Raw genomic sequence first — 17,602 nt, 5'->3', positions numbered from 1 at the left:
TTATGGTCATATGCATGATTATATATTTTATAAAATCCACCACGTCTCTTGTATTTTAACTTTTCCTTTCTCGTCTGGACCTCATATTCGTTCACCTGTAAGTATTGTTAGAATTCGCAGTAAGAGAAAATCATCTGTCATAACCCCACCCCAACACACACACACACACACACAAACACTAAAGTAAGTGATTGATTAAACATAATAATGTACTAGCCTTCGAAGAGTGAATCTTGTACCAATAATGTTTCTCCTCAGGTATTAACTCTAAAATGAAGAAGAAAAAAAAATAACTACAATAAATCGTTGCATACAATCACGTGTTCAAATAATCCTCAATCACGTCCTGTCGCAAAATTTGTATTTTAGGCGCAGCAAAGACGCAAGCATCCGTCTGAAGGACAACAACCCCAATATATCGGACCTGTCTGACCCAAACCGCCCAATCAAGTTGGCAGAGCGCTTTTCTGAGCTCTATAGTAACGAGTACACCGACGCCTTTGAGGAGTTAAACGACCAAATTATCGATCCCACTGAACGTATTAAATACCTCTTGGACATAGTAAAGGTAAATTCATTATAGACGCCCCTTTGGTTTATTCCTTTTATTGGCACTTCTCGCCGCCACCGCCATCCTCCCGTGGAAAATGAACGCAAGTCATGTAACCCACAGTTCTCTTTGACTGTCATTTTCTGTGTTTGCTTTTTTACATTTTATTGCCTTTTTTTTACCACATGCAAAAGCGGGGCCCCGAGTGGCCGAGTGGTCTAAAGCGCTCTCCGTTACGGATCACTGTCATTTCACCTTTCTATGCCCCGGTTCGAGTCTCAGATTCAGCCAATGTGGGTATGTGAGAAAGCTTGCCAGTAGCTTCTCGGTGGTTTTTTCCGGGGGGTTCCCCTGGTTCTTCCTCCACCATTAATACTGGCCGCCATGTATAGCCGATCGTGTGATGAAAAATGGCGTTAAACCTCACAACAAAAACCACATGCAAAACACCGCTCTCAGCATTATGAGGTTAGTGTTAGGACTGGTCGGCCTGGTGTCAGGATAATGTGACTGGGTGGGCCATCATGCTACATGCCCCAGTGCTAGACATCACTATAAACTGGCACATTACAGACGTTGTAGCAGTATGACTGAAAAAAGTGTTAAAGCTACGTTAAAAATCAAAATCACACGCACACACACTACATGCAAAACTACAAATCTCTCCGATTGCTCGTCTTACGTGGATTTACAGGTTTGAATAAGAATGATATACGTATTCATAATTATATTTGGCAGTTGTGTTCCTAATCTTTTAACATTACGGTGAGTTCTGCAGTTATAAAATATTATACAATTGTCCCGATAATGTATTTTTTTCCACTTGCTAATATCTAATTGATATTATTATTTAATATTTTTTCCAACCTTGTTTGCCCTATTGCAAGGGGACAGTTTTGTTCGTGGGTTTTGTTTTTTGTTTATATTACTCCATACTGAATATAAAAGGGGATTCATTGTTGAAGACCGTATCGAAACTGCGCGAAATGTCCTTAAATGCAATACCCGAGTTTCAGAGACTGCAAATAACAATAAAATGATACTGTATTATGGCGACTTAAAAGCAAACATCAACACACACACACACACACACACACACACGCGCGCGCGCGCGCCTTTATCTCCTTCTGTTATCTGGTAGTTTCCTGATATCGTATGCTGTCTCCATACTCGGGTATTCCAAATCAACAAATGGATGTGCTAATACAATTAATCTTTTACAGAATGCACATGTGTTCTGCTGCACGGGACGAAGGAAACAAATGATTGATAACCAAATGAAATCTTCAGGTTTGGTGAGTAGAGTAAATGCAATCGTCTTCACCATACTTTTCTTTATTTTTCTCTACTTCTACTTCTTCCTGCAGATGATGCGACATGTTACTTAAAATAAGAAAGGTATTTTTTTAGGAAGCTTAGGTATTGAACATTCAACACTTGTTTTTATATTACTATTTCAGTGTTTATAAATTTAAAGAAAATGTATAGTTCTCATCGCATCGGTGCCATTAGATATTTTTATATTATTATAGTTGCTATCTATTCAGCTCGAAAATTTTATCAAACGTGTAGATGAACTCTAACAGAGTAGTCAACACTTTCTTCAAATTTAAAGATGTGGTCGATGATTCACAGTCCACTGTCGTCTTTATTTAAAAAGAGTGCTTAGAAAACTTCTTTCCTATCCTATTTCATTAGTTGTACTGTGATATCCAATGTCACTTCATGACAGTTGACTGTATTTTGTAAACCTACCTATATATGTACTAACATTATATATGTATTTAGTAAGATTTTATAGTAGCACTGTATCGGGTTATTTTGCTGAAAATGTAATGCTTTACGTGAGACGTTAGTGTGTGTATTTTGTTATTGTTTATGGTTTAGTGTTATTGGTGTTGTTTTTGTTCCTCTTCTTCCACACTTTTCAAATTAGATGACGTTGCCTGAAAAAAGTCTAATTTTCTCAAATGACGTCTTGATACAGTAAGTGTAAGAACTCCACGACGCATATACTTGACTTGTTTTCAGTTTTGCAACATTGGCAGAAACGAAATTATCGCCAAAACTTTAACACTTGAAATAGTATATTGCAAGCATATATTCAGAAATAGGTCCCTAAGCTCTCATTTAAATTTAATTCCAACAAATTTGTATCTCTGAGAAAAATGTCAATATGGCGGCCGAAATATAAAGCGTTATTCAGGACTAAAATTTCATACCAAACAGTGTATGCTCTGTCTGTGAATGTTTCATTGACTGCACTGTTATATTCATATTTCTTTGTACATGTACAATACAAACCTACAGTCTCCGGATGACCAAGTGAGAAGATATGATGAAATGATGAAACTCAGAGAAGCTGCAGAGAAGGCACTTCCCATTGTTCGCGAGGTATTTCCATTTTTTTGTCTGTTATTTTCAGAAAGTTAAACATAGAGAGGGTCTTGACTTATTCTTTCATGCGTTGTATTGTAATTCATTACCCATGACACTGGTTATATGTCCTTTCTCTGTATTCACTGTCTTCATATATTACATCTTTGAAGACCGAAATGTTTTACAGTGACGTTACGCAGACTGAAATTGTGCGATCATTTATAAAAGCAGCTATGTTTGTACTCGTGGTCCTGTGAAATAAATGCTAGTTGACTGAGATTGGGGAAAATGTAAGAGACTTTTAAAAATGACATATCTTATTCATGAATGAGGACTGGACAACTTTTCTTGTCAATGGCCTTGTTGATGGGTATGAGAAGAGAGTGTTGATAAACGTAGTTGCCATTACAGTACAACAACGATTTGCAGAAGAGGATATGGTGTTACAAATACATGTACGTTTTAAATGTTTCGTTCTTTTCAGGTACAATTTTGGCAGAGTTATTACCATTTCTTCTTTAGGTTTAAATCTTCAACACATCATTAGAACCCCAGCACATCTCAGGAATTATTCAACATTTTTATGTAATTTGGCGTTTACATTGATTTAAAGACCTCGGTGTGACTTTTATGGGGTTTGTATCATCAGTTCCTTTGTCGATCAGCTTGACATCTTAACACGTTAATATCTTTTGTATTGAAGGATTTGAATGTCTAGTATTCCATATTATCATTGAGACTAATGACTTCTGAAACCCCACCTTTTCCTCAGACCGGTTGGACAAAACGAATCCCTCTGCTTAAGGAAACATGGGGCAAATTGTATCTACGAGGCCATTTGCAACCAACCAATTACTAATATTTCTAGTTGAACAATGATGAAAATTGACAAACTCTTTTAAGTTCTCCCTAGTATCATGTAACAACTCAGATCCGATTTGCAGCACCAATTTACCTAGTTAATAACCTCAATGTCGAATTTAGTAATTGTACCCGGTAAGAGTGATTGCTGTTGCGAGTGGATAGTGCAATAAAGCGCAATGAATTGTCACGTCTTCAACTCCCTCCCCCAATTTATTTGTTTGGTTGGTTCCTCTACGGAATACTAAACTGATATTATCTGATTATGTTTGTACTCATCATCAATCATATGCATTGATTAAACATGTAACCTGGTTGGATATCGCGACATTCTAATAATGGTTTATACTTTTTAAACCGGTGGTAAGACGTATGTGCATATTCACGTGAAAAGAAGTTTATTCTCATTCGTAGGTAATATAGATATACAGTATATACATATATTGATACTTAAACTGTGTCCTTTATTATACATTTCAGGATTTTATGAAAAATAGAACAATCGGCATGCAAAGAAGAACACAGACGTTTGCCAGACATTGTGTTGAAATCGTATGGTTGATGTGTATACAACAACCTCCAGTCCATCTGGAATGGGCTGAAAATAAGCGGGAGAAGTTTAATCAAGACCTTTACAGAGGGTATACCAGATCTGGAGAGGTTATCGAATTTTGTGTCTGGCCTGTTGTCCGGTTGCACGAACAGGGACCCATTCTTACCAGGGGAGTCGCTCAAGGGTGTGACTAAAGTGACCTTAACGTAATAGTTCGTGCAAAACAATCAGAGGTCGACCTTTTTATATTTGGAGATTTTTATTTTATTTCTTAATTTTGCACATGCATGCTCAAATTGACCATACGTATTCAACTTTTAATTGCTGAAAAGTTGAAGCTGTTGTTTTAGGTCGTTTATTATATCAATCTCAGCCTTTCAGATCGCAAACACACGACATATTTGTAGATATTGACTTGAAATAGTCCTCATTTTCAGTAGATGCTGACTAGAAATAGCCTTCTTTTTTACAGTAGATATTCACTACACATGTGCCTCCTATTAACAATATTAGGTCCTAAGGTGTGAAATTTATTGGATCGCGAGCCAGTGGGTCCAGTTGATGTCCATGGTATTGAACTTTGGGGCTTTTGGTTTACAGCACATTAACACAACTAGTTGTTTAATCAATTGGAGGAAAGTGCACTACATAAAGAATGCATCAATGCAGCGACCCTGGGGTGATCCAATGGTAGATTCGAACCTGCACCCTTTCCACCACGACTCTGGCATACTAACCACTAAGCCATAGTGGCTCCTGTCTCTATTAGTCGCCTCTAACGACGCGCAGGAGAGCACTTCATGCCTATTCTACATACCTAGGGGATCAGGTAGGTGTTTTATGAGGCGCCGTAGCGGACAAAAGCTTGTCCAATCAGAACGTTGCCGTTGAAATTTTAATGTTATATGTCCATAATTCCAACTTCACGTGTTGTGTCAAAAACGATTGTCCTTAAAGTTCCAATTTTTAGGTCGAGATATCATATTGTATCTGTTGAATTAAACAGTAGCGGTTGAAAGTTATATTTTCAATGACGAGGTTTTAGATTGTTTCGTTGGAATTACAGGGCGGTGGATGAAATTTCAATGTCATACGTCTCGAGTTCCTAATTTACGTATTGGTTCAAAAAGATTATGTTGAAAGTTCCATTTCATATGTTGAGTATCTAGATGTCATCTATGATATTACACAGTACTAGTTGAAAATTCGATGTCCAATGTCGAGTTTTTAGATTGTTTCTTCTGAATTACAAGGAGGTTGTTGAAATTGTAATGTTATATGTCTCGAGTTTCAATTTAACTTGCTGAATCACATTGATTGTGCTGAAAGCTCCATTATGTCTGTTGAGTTGTTAGATTGTATCTGTTGAATTACACAGCGGTGGATGGACAGTTTATTTTGTTTATCAGAATTGCTATTTTTATATGGTGAAATGATGTGTTGGTGTTAAAAGTAATATTGCACAATGTCCACTTTAACAGTTCAAAATAATATCGACTATTAAGATACACCATTCGTGTATTCAATTCGGAGGCGCCATTACATTCCATGCATTTACAGTTTTAAAGTTACAATTTACAGGTCGAGAATTACTATGAATTTCTTCGCTAGACATCGCTCTCGTGAACGGACTGCGTTATTTTTAAACAAGGAGGCTGCTTCTCGTTACTGTAAAATTCAACGGATGAAAACTAAATACTTGTCATATGAAATGGGACTTTCATTACAAACAGTTACATACAACGTGAGAATCAGGGATTCTCGACAATTGAAATTTCAACAACCGCTGTGTAATTCAAAATATGCACTGTAAAACGTCGACATAGGAAATAGAACTTTAAACCACCACTGTATAATTCAACATATAAAATGTAAAATCTCGATCTAGAAAATGGAACTTTAAGGACATGCAATTTGATCCAACACGTGATATTGGATTTCTCGACATACGATATTGAAATTTCAACTGCAACTTTCTCATTGGACCAGTCTTTGTCCTCTATGACGTCTCATAGTGTGTGGCTTGTGGTTGACTTCTTGGAGTTTAATGGCACAACTAATATGAATTTTAAAATCATCAAGAAGCAGTTGGAGTGACCTTCACATTCCATCCCGTATTTTGGTAAATCTGCTACTGTGTAATATGTAGAAACTGCAATGGTGCCAGTAAATAGGTACGATGACGTACGCCGTACCGGTAAGATATTTATTGCCGATAAGGTTGCACCAGAACGATCCGTTCTGGAGGTAGGACAGTTAGTTACCACCGTATGGGTAAGGGTCAAATCTACTTGCACCACTGGGAAGCTGAACTGCCAACTACCATGATGTCAGACAACACGCATCAGGTGTACGATTAAAGATTTTACTTATCTCTCTCTCTCTTTCTCTCTCTCTCTCTCAGAAACTGGGAAACGTTTAACGTTTATCGCAGAAGTGTTTTCGGTAGTAGTAGTAGTAGTAGTAGTAGCAACAGATAGAAGAAGTAGCAATAGCAGTAGTAGCTATTGTTGTTAAGGATGACTGCTAATTTTGGTATGTTGATGCAGTACACGAAAACGATGGTGCAAATGTTTCCAATTTCTGTGTTTGTATTGTTATTCTTTCTGGGAGGATCATAAAGTTCGTCAGTGTATTCGATTTTGTCAGCGGAGTTACTTTTCTTGAATGTTTCGCAACAACATGCATCACGTGTAGGATGAAATGTTTTGCTCAGTCATCTCTCTCACTCTCTCTCTCAGAGACATTGAAAAACGGTTATAGCTGAGATGTTTTCGGTATTAGTACTAGAAGCAGTTCAAAGAAGAAGCAATGACAGTAGTAGCTATTTTTTCTTAAGGAGGATTGCTAATATTTGTATGTTTGAAGTAGTAAACGATAATGTTCGTGCAAATTTATTCCTTTTTTTATTTTTTTATTGTTGCCCTTTTAAGGAGGGGCGGGGTTATAAAGTTTAGAAGTGCATTGGATTTTGCCAGCATATTAACTCTTTTTCAATTAAGAGTCTGAATGACTTTTCAGCCTCCCTGCTGCCACGTTTACCGCAAATTTCAAAGCATGTACCTATCATACACTTTGCAAATACACACATAGGAATTATAAACAATTACAGGGTGAGGGTAAGGGAAGGACTAGAGCAGTGGTTTAGTACTTTGACCTAAACAAGTTGTCATTGGCAAGTCAAAGTTGCTGAAAAAGATGTAACAGAAACAGCCGTCTACGTTCCTGACTGTGGTGTACAGCAGTTTATCGGGTTTGGATTATGCAATGGACTAGGTACTTCTGAGAGCTGAATGGATCATGTTTTTTCTGCGTTTTCCTACTTCTGAGAGATTAATATATCAAGTTTTGTCTGCATTATGCTTGAAGATGTTTCGTTCGTACCTCGATGACATTATCGTGTTTGCTAATACATCCGATGAAGAGCTGACCTGACTGCAACTGGTATATCAACGGTTGAAAGAAGTACATTTGTGACGTTGTAATTGAAAAACGTTGTAATTGAAAAATATATTGCGACTGTCTCTTCAAAAGTACCAGCTGTCAAAGAGTACTCATAGTCTAAAAATGCAAAAGAAATCAGAAATTTTCTTGCAGCATGCTCATATTACAGACACCTTTAGAAGCGTATTTTTGTCAATGATAAACTTTGGCATCATTTAACAGAAGAAGAATGTCCATTTGATTGAATAGATGAAGTTGATACTGATTTTGAGAACTTCAAAGATTCACTAACAACATCGCATATTATAGTGTGCCCTGTCAATAATGATCATTTCATTGTTGTCACTGATGCTAGTAACTGTGGTATGGATGCAGTGTTGTATCAATTGCAAAATGCAGTGAAGTAGGTGATAGCATATTGTTACAAAACTTTCGTTAAATCAGAACGGATTTATTGTGTTACTATTAAGGATCTTCTTGCAGTTGTTTCCGAAGTTAAACGCTTACACCATTATTTGTGTGTGGTCGACGCTTCATAGTAAACACTGATCATGATGCGTCTTCGATGGCTCTTGAGATAAAACATTACGAGGATGGCTTAAACCTTCATTTGTTGATGAAAATAGAGCATCATGCTGGTCGCATTCATTCCAATGCATAAACCTTCATCTTGGTGCCCTTGTAATCAATGCTTTTTACACGATATGACTAGAGTTACGTCCCTCTGATCGTTAATAATGTAATATATCTCCCCCTTTACAACGTTGAAGATAAACGACTTAAATGTATTGATGGTAGTCTGTAGATGTGCTCAATAGTATAAAAGTTTGATATATCCACTAACGGAGGGACTAGTGGATGAAGCTATTTTCTAAATCTTACTTTCTTAAGTAGTGTAAGTGGAAATCTGAACGTTGGTAAGTGCCATGTATAAAGCACAGATTAAATCACATACACAAGCCTTTGCTTTTTTTTACCTTAAGCATCAGATCGTGTCACAGTGAGTCCATTTGCAAAAGATAGCTTATAACTATTAGATGTTTAATGCACGCCTATCGTGAAAGGGAAAATGCATGCATTGTACAAAAGAGTGATCCTTTAGGTTTACTATTATCATGTGTCATTTAATTATATAATCATGTAATATTCTTAATATTTGAGATAAAACTAACATTTCATGCGGAACTGTCAATTCTGAGTTTTAAAGTAAGTTTATCCCACTATACAACAAGATGATTTGCTTTGAGATCTTCGTTACATGCGTGTCCTTGCTTACATCACTCACCACATACAGCAACAAGTATAAATAATTATGTGGTTCAAAACGTAGATGATGGAGGCCAAGAACACTTCAAGGTAACCATTACAATGTTTCGTTTATATGTATTAGAGAAGATATTAACTAAATGTAGATCCTAAATTAATTTTTGGTTATTCCATTAATGAATTAAAATCCCCTCACCATCAATAGTACTCCAGTGTTATGTTTGGACAAAATATGCTACAAACATTTCATAATGGTCCAGTGACATGCTAACTAAAATATACGGTACGGTATTGTTGCTCTTGGTGCACAGGTGCGGGAATTCCTATATCAGTCAGGTACATTTAGCATATTTATATCACGATGAAGAGGTTCTGAACTTAATGTCGGATCATGTGCATTAGCCGTCTTTGTTGACATTAGCAAGAAATGTGTTATGTGATAATTTTATAGTTTTGTTTCGAAGAGGTGCCTTAATCACCGTTAACAATGTCCATTACTGGATCAGGGTGAGACTCCGTACCAAAGAATGTATATATATATATATATATATATATATATATATATATATATATATATATATATATATATATATATATATATATATAAAGCTCTTAAATTTCCGTTGTCAACATGAACATTTCTTTAAAAATGAATGCTATATTTCTTTGGCGATAATACGACATGCACTCGAGAGAGTAAAAATGTATACCATAACTTTGCTAAATAAATTTATAACCAAGATATCGTGATGCGACTTACAGTATAAATGCAGATTATATCATAATGTAATGTAAATAATATTAATAAAAACTATAATAATAATAATAATAATAATACCTATTGTTTGAATGCATCTACTTTGATAGGTTATATGTAAGTACTAAACCTGCCTTACACATGACATTTATAAATGTGTTATGCATTCGTTATTATAAATGCTTTAAGACAACGCCATTGTAATGAATTTCAAACATACAAGACTATTAATGTCCTTGACAAGTTTGTAATCTGATATTATTTAACTGATAGTGGCAAATATACAACCCGTTAACATGCAGCTTTACTTTGTTTTAATATAATGCACTCGTCTTAGTCTGTTTATACACATATCATGCATATCACAAAACAAGGTGTACGAACAAATAGTTATTCTCTTCCTGTACAATAAACCGGAATAATGTCGAAAGAACGATGCGCTTAATAACGTCAGACTGCCAGTAATCTACCGTAGTCTTCAAGCGTATGTATTTTCATACTATCTCTTGAAAACGTAAATAATTTTCTAATCACAAATCGTAAAAAGGAGGCTTCTTCATTATATCATCGACAGAGAACAGGGTATGACTGAGGAAAAACGTTTTAGAAAAGTGTTTTCGACTTTTTGAAGATGACGAAAGACAATACATAAGTCGAAATTTTGTAAGCTGGGTAATAGGAGAATTAGAGTCAACTGTACAAGGAGAACTGAAGAGAACACAGAAACATTATCTGCCTTTCTTGTTTTTCTTGAACGAGGAAACTGGACGAAAGCTAAATCATTATATCCAAAAGCCATGGAGGACTATGAGAGATATTTAAGAGTCAATGAAAATCGACGTCATAAAACAATGTATTTCAAGTTAACGAATGTTCAAATTCAATCGTGCGGACGTGTGCATGCTTGCATGTGTGTATATAAGTGTAAACCTACAACAATCAGGTGCGCTCATCCTATAATGATAGAAACAAACAGATAATCATATTATAATTATGATCATAAATTCTTTTGAAATATCGGTTTAATCACACACACGTACACACACACACACACATTAAGTGTTGGACTGTGTCTGATTCATTTCCTAAATGCCTATTTGTGCATTAATAGTTGCTGGACTATGACTATGATGCAAAATCTGTATTTCTTTTTTTTTCAGACGTTAACCCCTACTAAAGGGAATGCAACACGCAGCGACCTAAAAGATAGCACCAAGGCCGAAATAGAAAAATTACAACCAAAGCGACTCTCTCTCTCTCTCTCTCTCTCTCCAACGGCAAAGAGCGTGGAACATAAGAAATTATGTATCTCTCACATACACACACTCTCATGCACACATTCATATACATACACATACAAGCACACATATAAACAACACAAACAAGCGGTTGATGTAGGTAGTACTTTTTCTTAAATAATTACCTGTCTGCATTGTTGTATTATCAGTCATGACATGGAGGTGAAAGTTTCTCTTTGTGTCCAGGACATCTACCATCTCTATTACGGATAAGAAAAGGTGAGTGTTAAGTCAAATATTTCTGCTTCCGTATGAATTTGCTTTCTTTTTAAAATAATTCGTAAAATATTCGACGCAATTTCAGGAGGAGAAGGGTTTCTAGCATCAATGCAAATAATAATTCTGGTAATTCCAATCTCATCAATCCAAAGTACTCTGTTCAGCTGGCAGAGCACTTCTCTAAAATCTACCAAAACGAATACAAGGACGCTTCGAGGAGCTGAGAAGGCATGGACATTCAGAGAAAGACATTATCTACTATCTTTTCAATATTGTACAAGTAAGACGAACTGGATATTCATATAAATTTTGTACAAGTAAGCTGATATTGTTACGTGTTTAGACTCAAATAAACAGTAACATAGAGAGAGTGAAAACAAGAAGCATTTTTAAAATTTAACAAATAATTTATTTCCCTGGAAAAATTCTGTAAAAATGAAAAAAAAAATAAGAACTTACGGTTTCAATAATCAAATCCAAAAATAATCCAAGCATAATCCATGAATTAAATTGTAAAAGTCATAATAAAAAAATGTTCTACAGAATTCAAGTTCGAGTCCCGACGAAGAATCAAAGATGGAAGGCTATGACGTAAGCCGTATCCTATACAATGTTGTCGTTTACAGTTTCTTGTAAATAACACTCCTGTGTTGGAAATCAGAATAAAATTTGTAAGCAATGTCTTTCCAAAAATTATATATGAGCACTCTTCAAATATTTCCAGAGAATAAAGAATTAATCCTTTTGGAATCCAAACTTAAAAATGTGGCTACAACAAAGAAAACAACTTGATACCAAGTGTAAAAGCCCAAAACAGAGACATCTCTCTCTACACATCTCTATTAAAACTAACAAATGTGTAGTTATGGATAAACCAGAATTGCGAAATCAAAGGGGGATCACGTGATTGTGTTTTTGTCACGTACACAAAAAATGACCCTGACCAAAAACCAATCATTTCCTCTAACAAATAAAATATAAAAAAGTTGTTTACATCTTAAACCCAAAGCCCCATCATGACCTTGACAATAACAAATCATTTTAAAATAAAAATAAAACTTTGTTTACTAATTTGAATCAAGGTCAGCATCCAGGCAAACACCTGGTGTTTATGAAAGAATGATTAAGGTCAACCGATTTTCTGGAAAAATATCATCTCCAGTGAATAAATTTACATTATAATTGTATATAATAGAATGCAAATTTAAAACTGACAAACAATTAAATTAAAAAAAAATATGAGTTAAATCACATATACATAACAATATGGATATGTAAATGTTGTATACGTAAGCCGAACTGGATTTTTCATGCAAATATTGTACAAGTAGTTTGATTTGGATATTTCATGCAAATATTGTACAAGTAATTTGATTTGGATATTTCATTATATATTGTAAAAAATAAATTTATATGAATATTCCATGTAAATTTTGTACAAGTCATCTTATCTGGATATTTATGTAAATGTTTTACAAGTAAGCTGATGGGGATATTTTATGTAAATATCTCGGGATGTAACGAATTAAAGTTCGGATACCTCAGATATAACGTATTGGGGTCACACTCACGATACAAAGGGAAATAACTCATAACAATGATTACATCGCTTTTGGTTTTAACCCTTGGGTTCCGCTTACAGCTATTGTGTACTTCTGGTACGGACTGGTGAATGGTGCAGTTGTGCACATTTGCAAAGGGAAAATTAGAGACAATGTTGATATATATCTATGCTCTTTTATGAACTGTGACTTAAATTTATGTATATGTGGCATTAGGAAAACAACACGCTGTCTAAAGCAGACACGCGATCGAAATTGTTGATCCAATGTGCTCGAGAAATGAACTTGAAATAGATCAAATATAAACACTTCACTTTTATAAAAATATAAAGAGAGTTATTCCCCCCCACACACACACATCTGAAGAGTCCAAGAGCTGAAAATGACCAAACGGAGCTGACAGTTTTTGAAAGGTGCACATCTGAAGAAAGCCCAAGCTGTATACTATGTAACGGATATTACACTCAAGAATCCTATGCCAAATAAAGGGAATTAAACGTTAATTCAGTATTGCCTAACATATAAAAGGTATTGTTCAGAGTAATTAGTTAGGAAAACCAACGAAATTATTATCCTTAAAAATCAGACCATGTACAAAGTACGAAACAGTAGAGCGGAACAATTACTACTAATCGAATGAATCATACAGTTTAGTGTGGATTATAAGGTATCGAGTCACAAATGTTATTAGGGTCAATACCCACGATTGTAGTCCCAGTCTATTTTTAGAGCATTTCTTCCTCTCTCATTTTGGTGATGACACATGAGTCAGATTTAGAAAATGTAGCGACTATTTAGGAAAAGTAATTGCGATCCGAGTTCATCAAGACGATCGGGAATGTCATAAACATGGATCGAATAATAATAATAATAATAATAATAATAATAATAATAATAATAATAATTATTATTATTATTATTATTATTATTATTATTATTAGTAGTAGTAGTAGTAGTAGTAGTAGTAGCAGTAGCAGCAGTTGTAATGTGAATTTTATTTTCACGTGTATTGAAATTAAAAGCCACAAAAGGAATGCAATCAAAATAAAAAGAGCAAAAGCCTCATGATGAGAGTGTGGAGATGTATGCACTGCATTATCTCGTATCAACTTGGGACAACATAAGAGGGGAAACGCGTCCAAAAACATAAATTTCGGACTTCATAAAACTACAGATTAATGTTGAATAAATACCGCTCCGGTGGCCTAATGGTTAGAGCGTCCGCCTCGGATGCGGGAGGTCGTGGGTCCGATCCCCGGCCGAGTCATACCAAAGACTTACAAAAATGGTACTAACAGCTGCTTCGCTTGGCGCTCAGCATTAAGAGGTTAGTGTTAGGACTGGTCGGCCCGGTGTCAGGATAATGTGACTGGGTGGGACATCATACTACATGTCTGCGGCATGATGCCCCAGTGCTAGACATCACTATAAACTGCCACATTGCAGACATCGTAGCGATATGACTGGAAAATTGTTAAAGCTACGTTAAAATTCCAAATCACACATAACACATAAATATCGAGTCTCCATTTGTTATATTTCAGCATGTGTATTTCATTTGCATGGAGCTAAAGAAAAGCTTGCTTGATTGTCATATTGTTAAGTTTATTGGACAGGTAAGTGTTTTAAACTGTTTACTTTCTTTCATGCATTACACCTTTGTGAGTTTTAACAATAAAGAAATGTTAATCCAACTTATATTTGTTCATGCTAAGGTATATTGATGAAGGAGTATGACAAGAAATATAATTTTCACCCAAACTTAAACCTTTCCTCAATTTGTACTGGACATGGATGCATAATGCATGATTTCTTTTTCTCCTGGCTTTTAGATTAATCCTAATTGTCTTTTATAAAATTGTATATCCATATATCATAAAACCTAAACATAAATGATTTAACTTTCATGTAAGTAATATAGTTCAGCTTGATTTTTAAGCTACCGACAGACTGGGTTTTTTTTCTTCAAAGAGGTGTCCATGTTTAAAAGTAAACTTTTCAAGATATTTCTTATTCTCGTTGAATATAATCAGCCTTTTAACTGAGACTTTTATTGTGGTGTTGACTGAAAATTATATAGATGCATTATTTATTTAATTGAAGAACCTAAACATAGCTTCCACTGATGAACGCATGAGAAGATACAACGAAATGCAGGAAGGCAGGAAAGAGGCAAAATCTTGTAGAATGATCTGTCTGTAGAATATTTCGCAGTACAATCTTTCGTAGTCAGCGTGACACGCACACATTTAAGATTGACGCATGGGCTAGCCTGTCGATCAACTTGTAGCTAGCAATAATTAACATCTCCAGCTTCAGGCATTAATTGAATTTTAATTAGAGCTCGTTTGGCTAACAGAGTGCAATGCTAGCGCGAGGTTATAGAGGTAAAATGTTCAGAGCTGAGATGAACCAGGGAACATTTTAAGAAGTTGTGATCCATTTGAAACAGGTGTTATTGAATGACACCTCTTGACATAGTCGGACACATTGGATTTTACAGTCAGGTGTAAACAACAACAAAACAAAAAAAGGAGACGATGGTGACTACTGGCCTAATATATTCTACTTCCCAGAACTTGGCTTGAATTGAACTGTTACCGATATAAACATCATTACATACTCAGCAATATTAACCTCAAATGAAACTTATAGAAAGCAAATGGATTTTGTTGAGGCAAATTTTGAATTTTGAAGAACACGGTAAGCACAATGTCCCTGAGTTAGACTAAGATAAGAATCCTAATATTTAATCCACACTCATAGGGAAATATTAACTTAGTATTATATCTTAACCAAAATAAAAGCAGCTTCAGCGTCTCTTAAGTCAGTATTTTTCGAACGTTTGTCATCGCTACTCCACCTGAAATGAAGGTCATATCGACATAGAGTTTCATATAAGTACTTATTATAATGTTGTGTTGGTTTTAAATGAAAAAAGGGCAGATCTTACATTAAATATTGCCACCATGATGGCAATCATGAAAATCATTTATCTCTTCAAAATATCAGAGATGGTTCAATACTCACCACCTGAAAACGGTTGAAAGGAGAAACCAATAGAGTTTTATCAACACAGGACAAATGTGGTGCAGATTTACTAGTGACAAGATAACAAAGTCACACAGGTTAGAATACCGACAATACATTATGGGAAGGTATATCGATGCATTGTTTAATGTGATGACTCATATCTGCAATGGTTGTCGTTATTTAAAAGTCGTCTCCGGGGTTTTTAATTGTAGGATTTTACAGTCTCTGTACGGCCCTATACATACATTTGTCTTCTGTGATATACGAAGGGTCCTTTTTAAAAAAGTTCTGATTATTTTGCTAATACGTTTTTGTTTATTTGAACGTGCCGGTAAATTTAACGCTGATCGGTCGACAAGATAACATTCTATAAAAATGATATGCAACTGCACGTGCGACAAGCTGAACACCTGCAGATACATGCGAATGACGTAAGACAGGTAAATGATAGTGACTTAAAGGTGTCAGAGAAGCAGAACAATTCTGCTACTGTGCTATGGGCATACTGTTCAATCGGGGTGGGTGATGGTGATGGGCTCTTGTAGTACTATTAAGACTCTGTGGTCTTAAACTAAATAACAAAAAGAACCAAAACCAACAAGGTTTGTAAAACTTAACAAATAATTTAATTATCAAAGTTATAGGAATTAAATGTAAGAGGAACATAACATTGTTATCCAAAATAATCCTAAAAAGTTATATTAAAGTCCAAATAATCGAATGTTCCAAATGAATTTCAGATCCTCGAATGTACCTATCACAATGGCATTGACCAGAACCCTTTCGAATAATTTAAACTAATCCCAAGACATTGTTCTATTCCATGAGCATTTTGTAATTCCAATGAATAATCCTAACAAATGTATGTCTCCATTCAAATTATACAACATTAAACGCATCTGAAGACTGATTCCAACATATGCAATAAGAATCTGAAATAAAAATGAATTCAAAATAGGAATAAATCTCATTGTTCAGGTATGTCCTTATAAACATCTTCAAGAGTCTATTGCGACTATATGTCGCAAAATAAACCACGTGACAGATCTTACTACTCATTCTAATATTTTGAAACACCTATTCATGTGGTCTTGCCCATAAACTATGAAATAACTTAATTCTTCTAAGAATCCAACTATATAACATATCCAACGGGAAATAACCCCAAACTAGTAAATAGGTCTTATCATTAATATTATTACTATTAATGGTCGTAAACATCTACATCAGCAACTATTTATAGATTCTACGCAATCTACACTTTTAATCTCTTAAAATAGAATTGTTAACCCCTTTACAAAAATTGACTATCTAATATCTTGACTATAGATGATCATGAATAAAACCTACACATAATATAGACACAACTATGTACGATGCTCTATTCACAGTGGGAGATTTCTATTATCACGTGCATTAATTGTCAAATAGTTCAAATATAAAGAAGAATCAATTTAACTCAGAAAGATTTATGTCGATTGGTTCCATCATTTTTTGACGGCCAATCAAAAACAGACTGAGGATGAAATCGGCTAATCACCAAATAACAAACAGGATCCAGACACATTCGAATACATTTATCATAGGTGATACAACATGGACTTCTTTTCTTTTTTTTTCAACCGGACAGTAGTGAAGTGGGCCACTATAGGGACAATGGGACTTACCATTAAAAACACC

General features: G+C 35.1%; 1 protein-coding gene across 2 annotated transcripts in view; it reads left to right on the top strand.

The window, feature by feature from the left end:
* Positions 1 to 9,255, top strand: part of LOC149796859 (uncharacterized) — a 32,682-nt gene extending 23,427 nt beyond the window's left edge. For both annotated transcript variants that reach the window (XM_089961504.1, XM_089961505.1), the window contains 4 exons: positions 370 to 568; positions 1,774 to 1,845; positions 2,861 to 2,944; positions 4,271 to 9,255. In XM_089961504.1, coding sequence (XP_089817630.1) covers positions 370 to 568; positions 1,774 to 1,845; positions 2,861 to 2,944; positions 4,271 to 4,537 — 622 coding nt within the window. In that variant the 3' untranslated portion in view covers positions 4,538 to 9,255. The remainder of the gene's footprint in view (positions 1 to 369; positions 569 to 1,773; positions 1,846 to 2,860; positions 2,945 to 4,270) is intronic.
* The last annotated feature ends 8,347 nt before the right edge of the window (positions 9,256 to 17,602 follow it).

This window comes from Sinohyriopsis cumingii, chromosome 6 (genome assembly GCF_028554795.1).
Source record: "Sinohyriopsis cumingii isolate HCF-2022 chromosome 6, ASM2855479v2, whole genome shotgun sequence".
Lineage (NCBI taxonomy): Eukaryota > Metazoa > Mollusca > Bivalvia > Unionida > Unionidae > Sinohyriopsis > Sinohyriopsis cumingii.
This window is presented reverse-complemented; position numbering and strand designations above follow the sequence as displayed.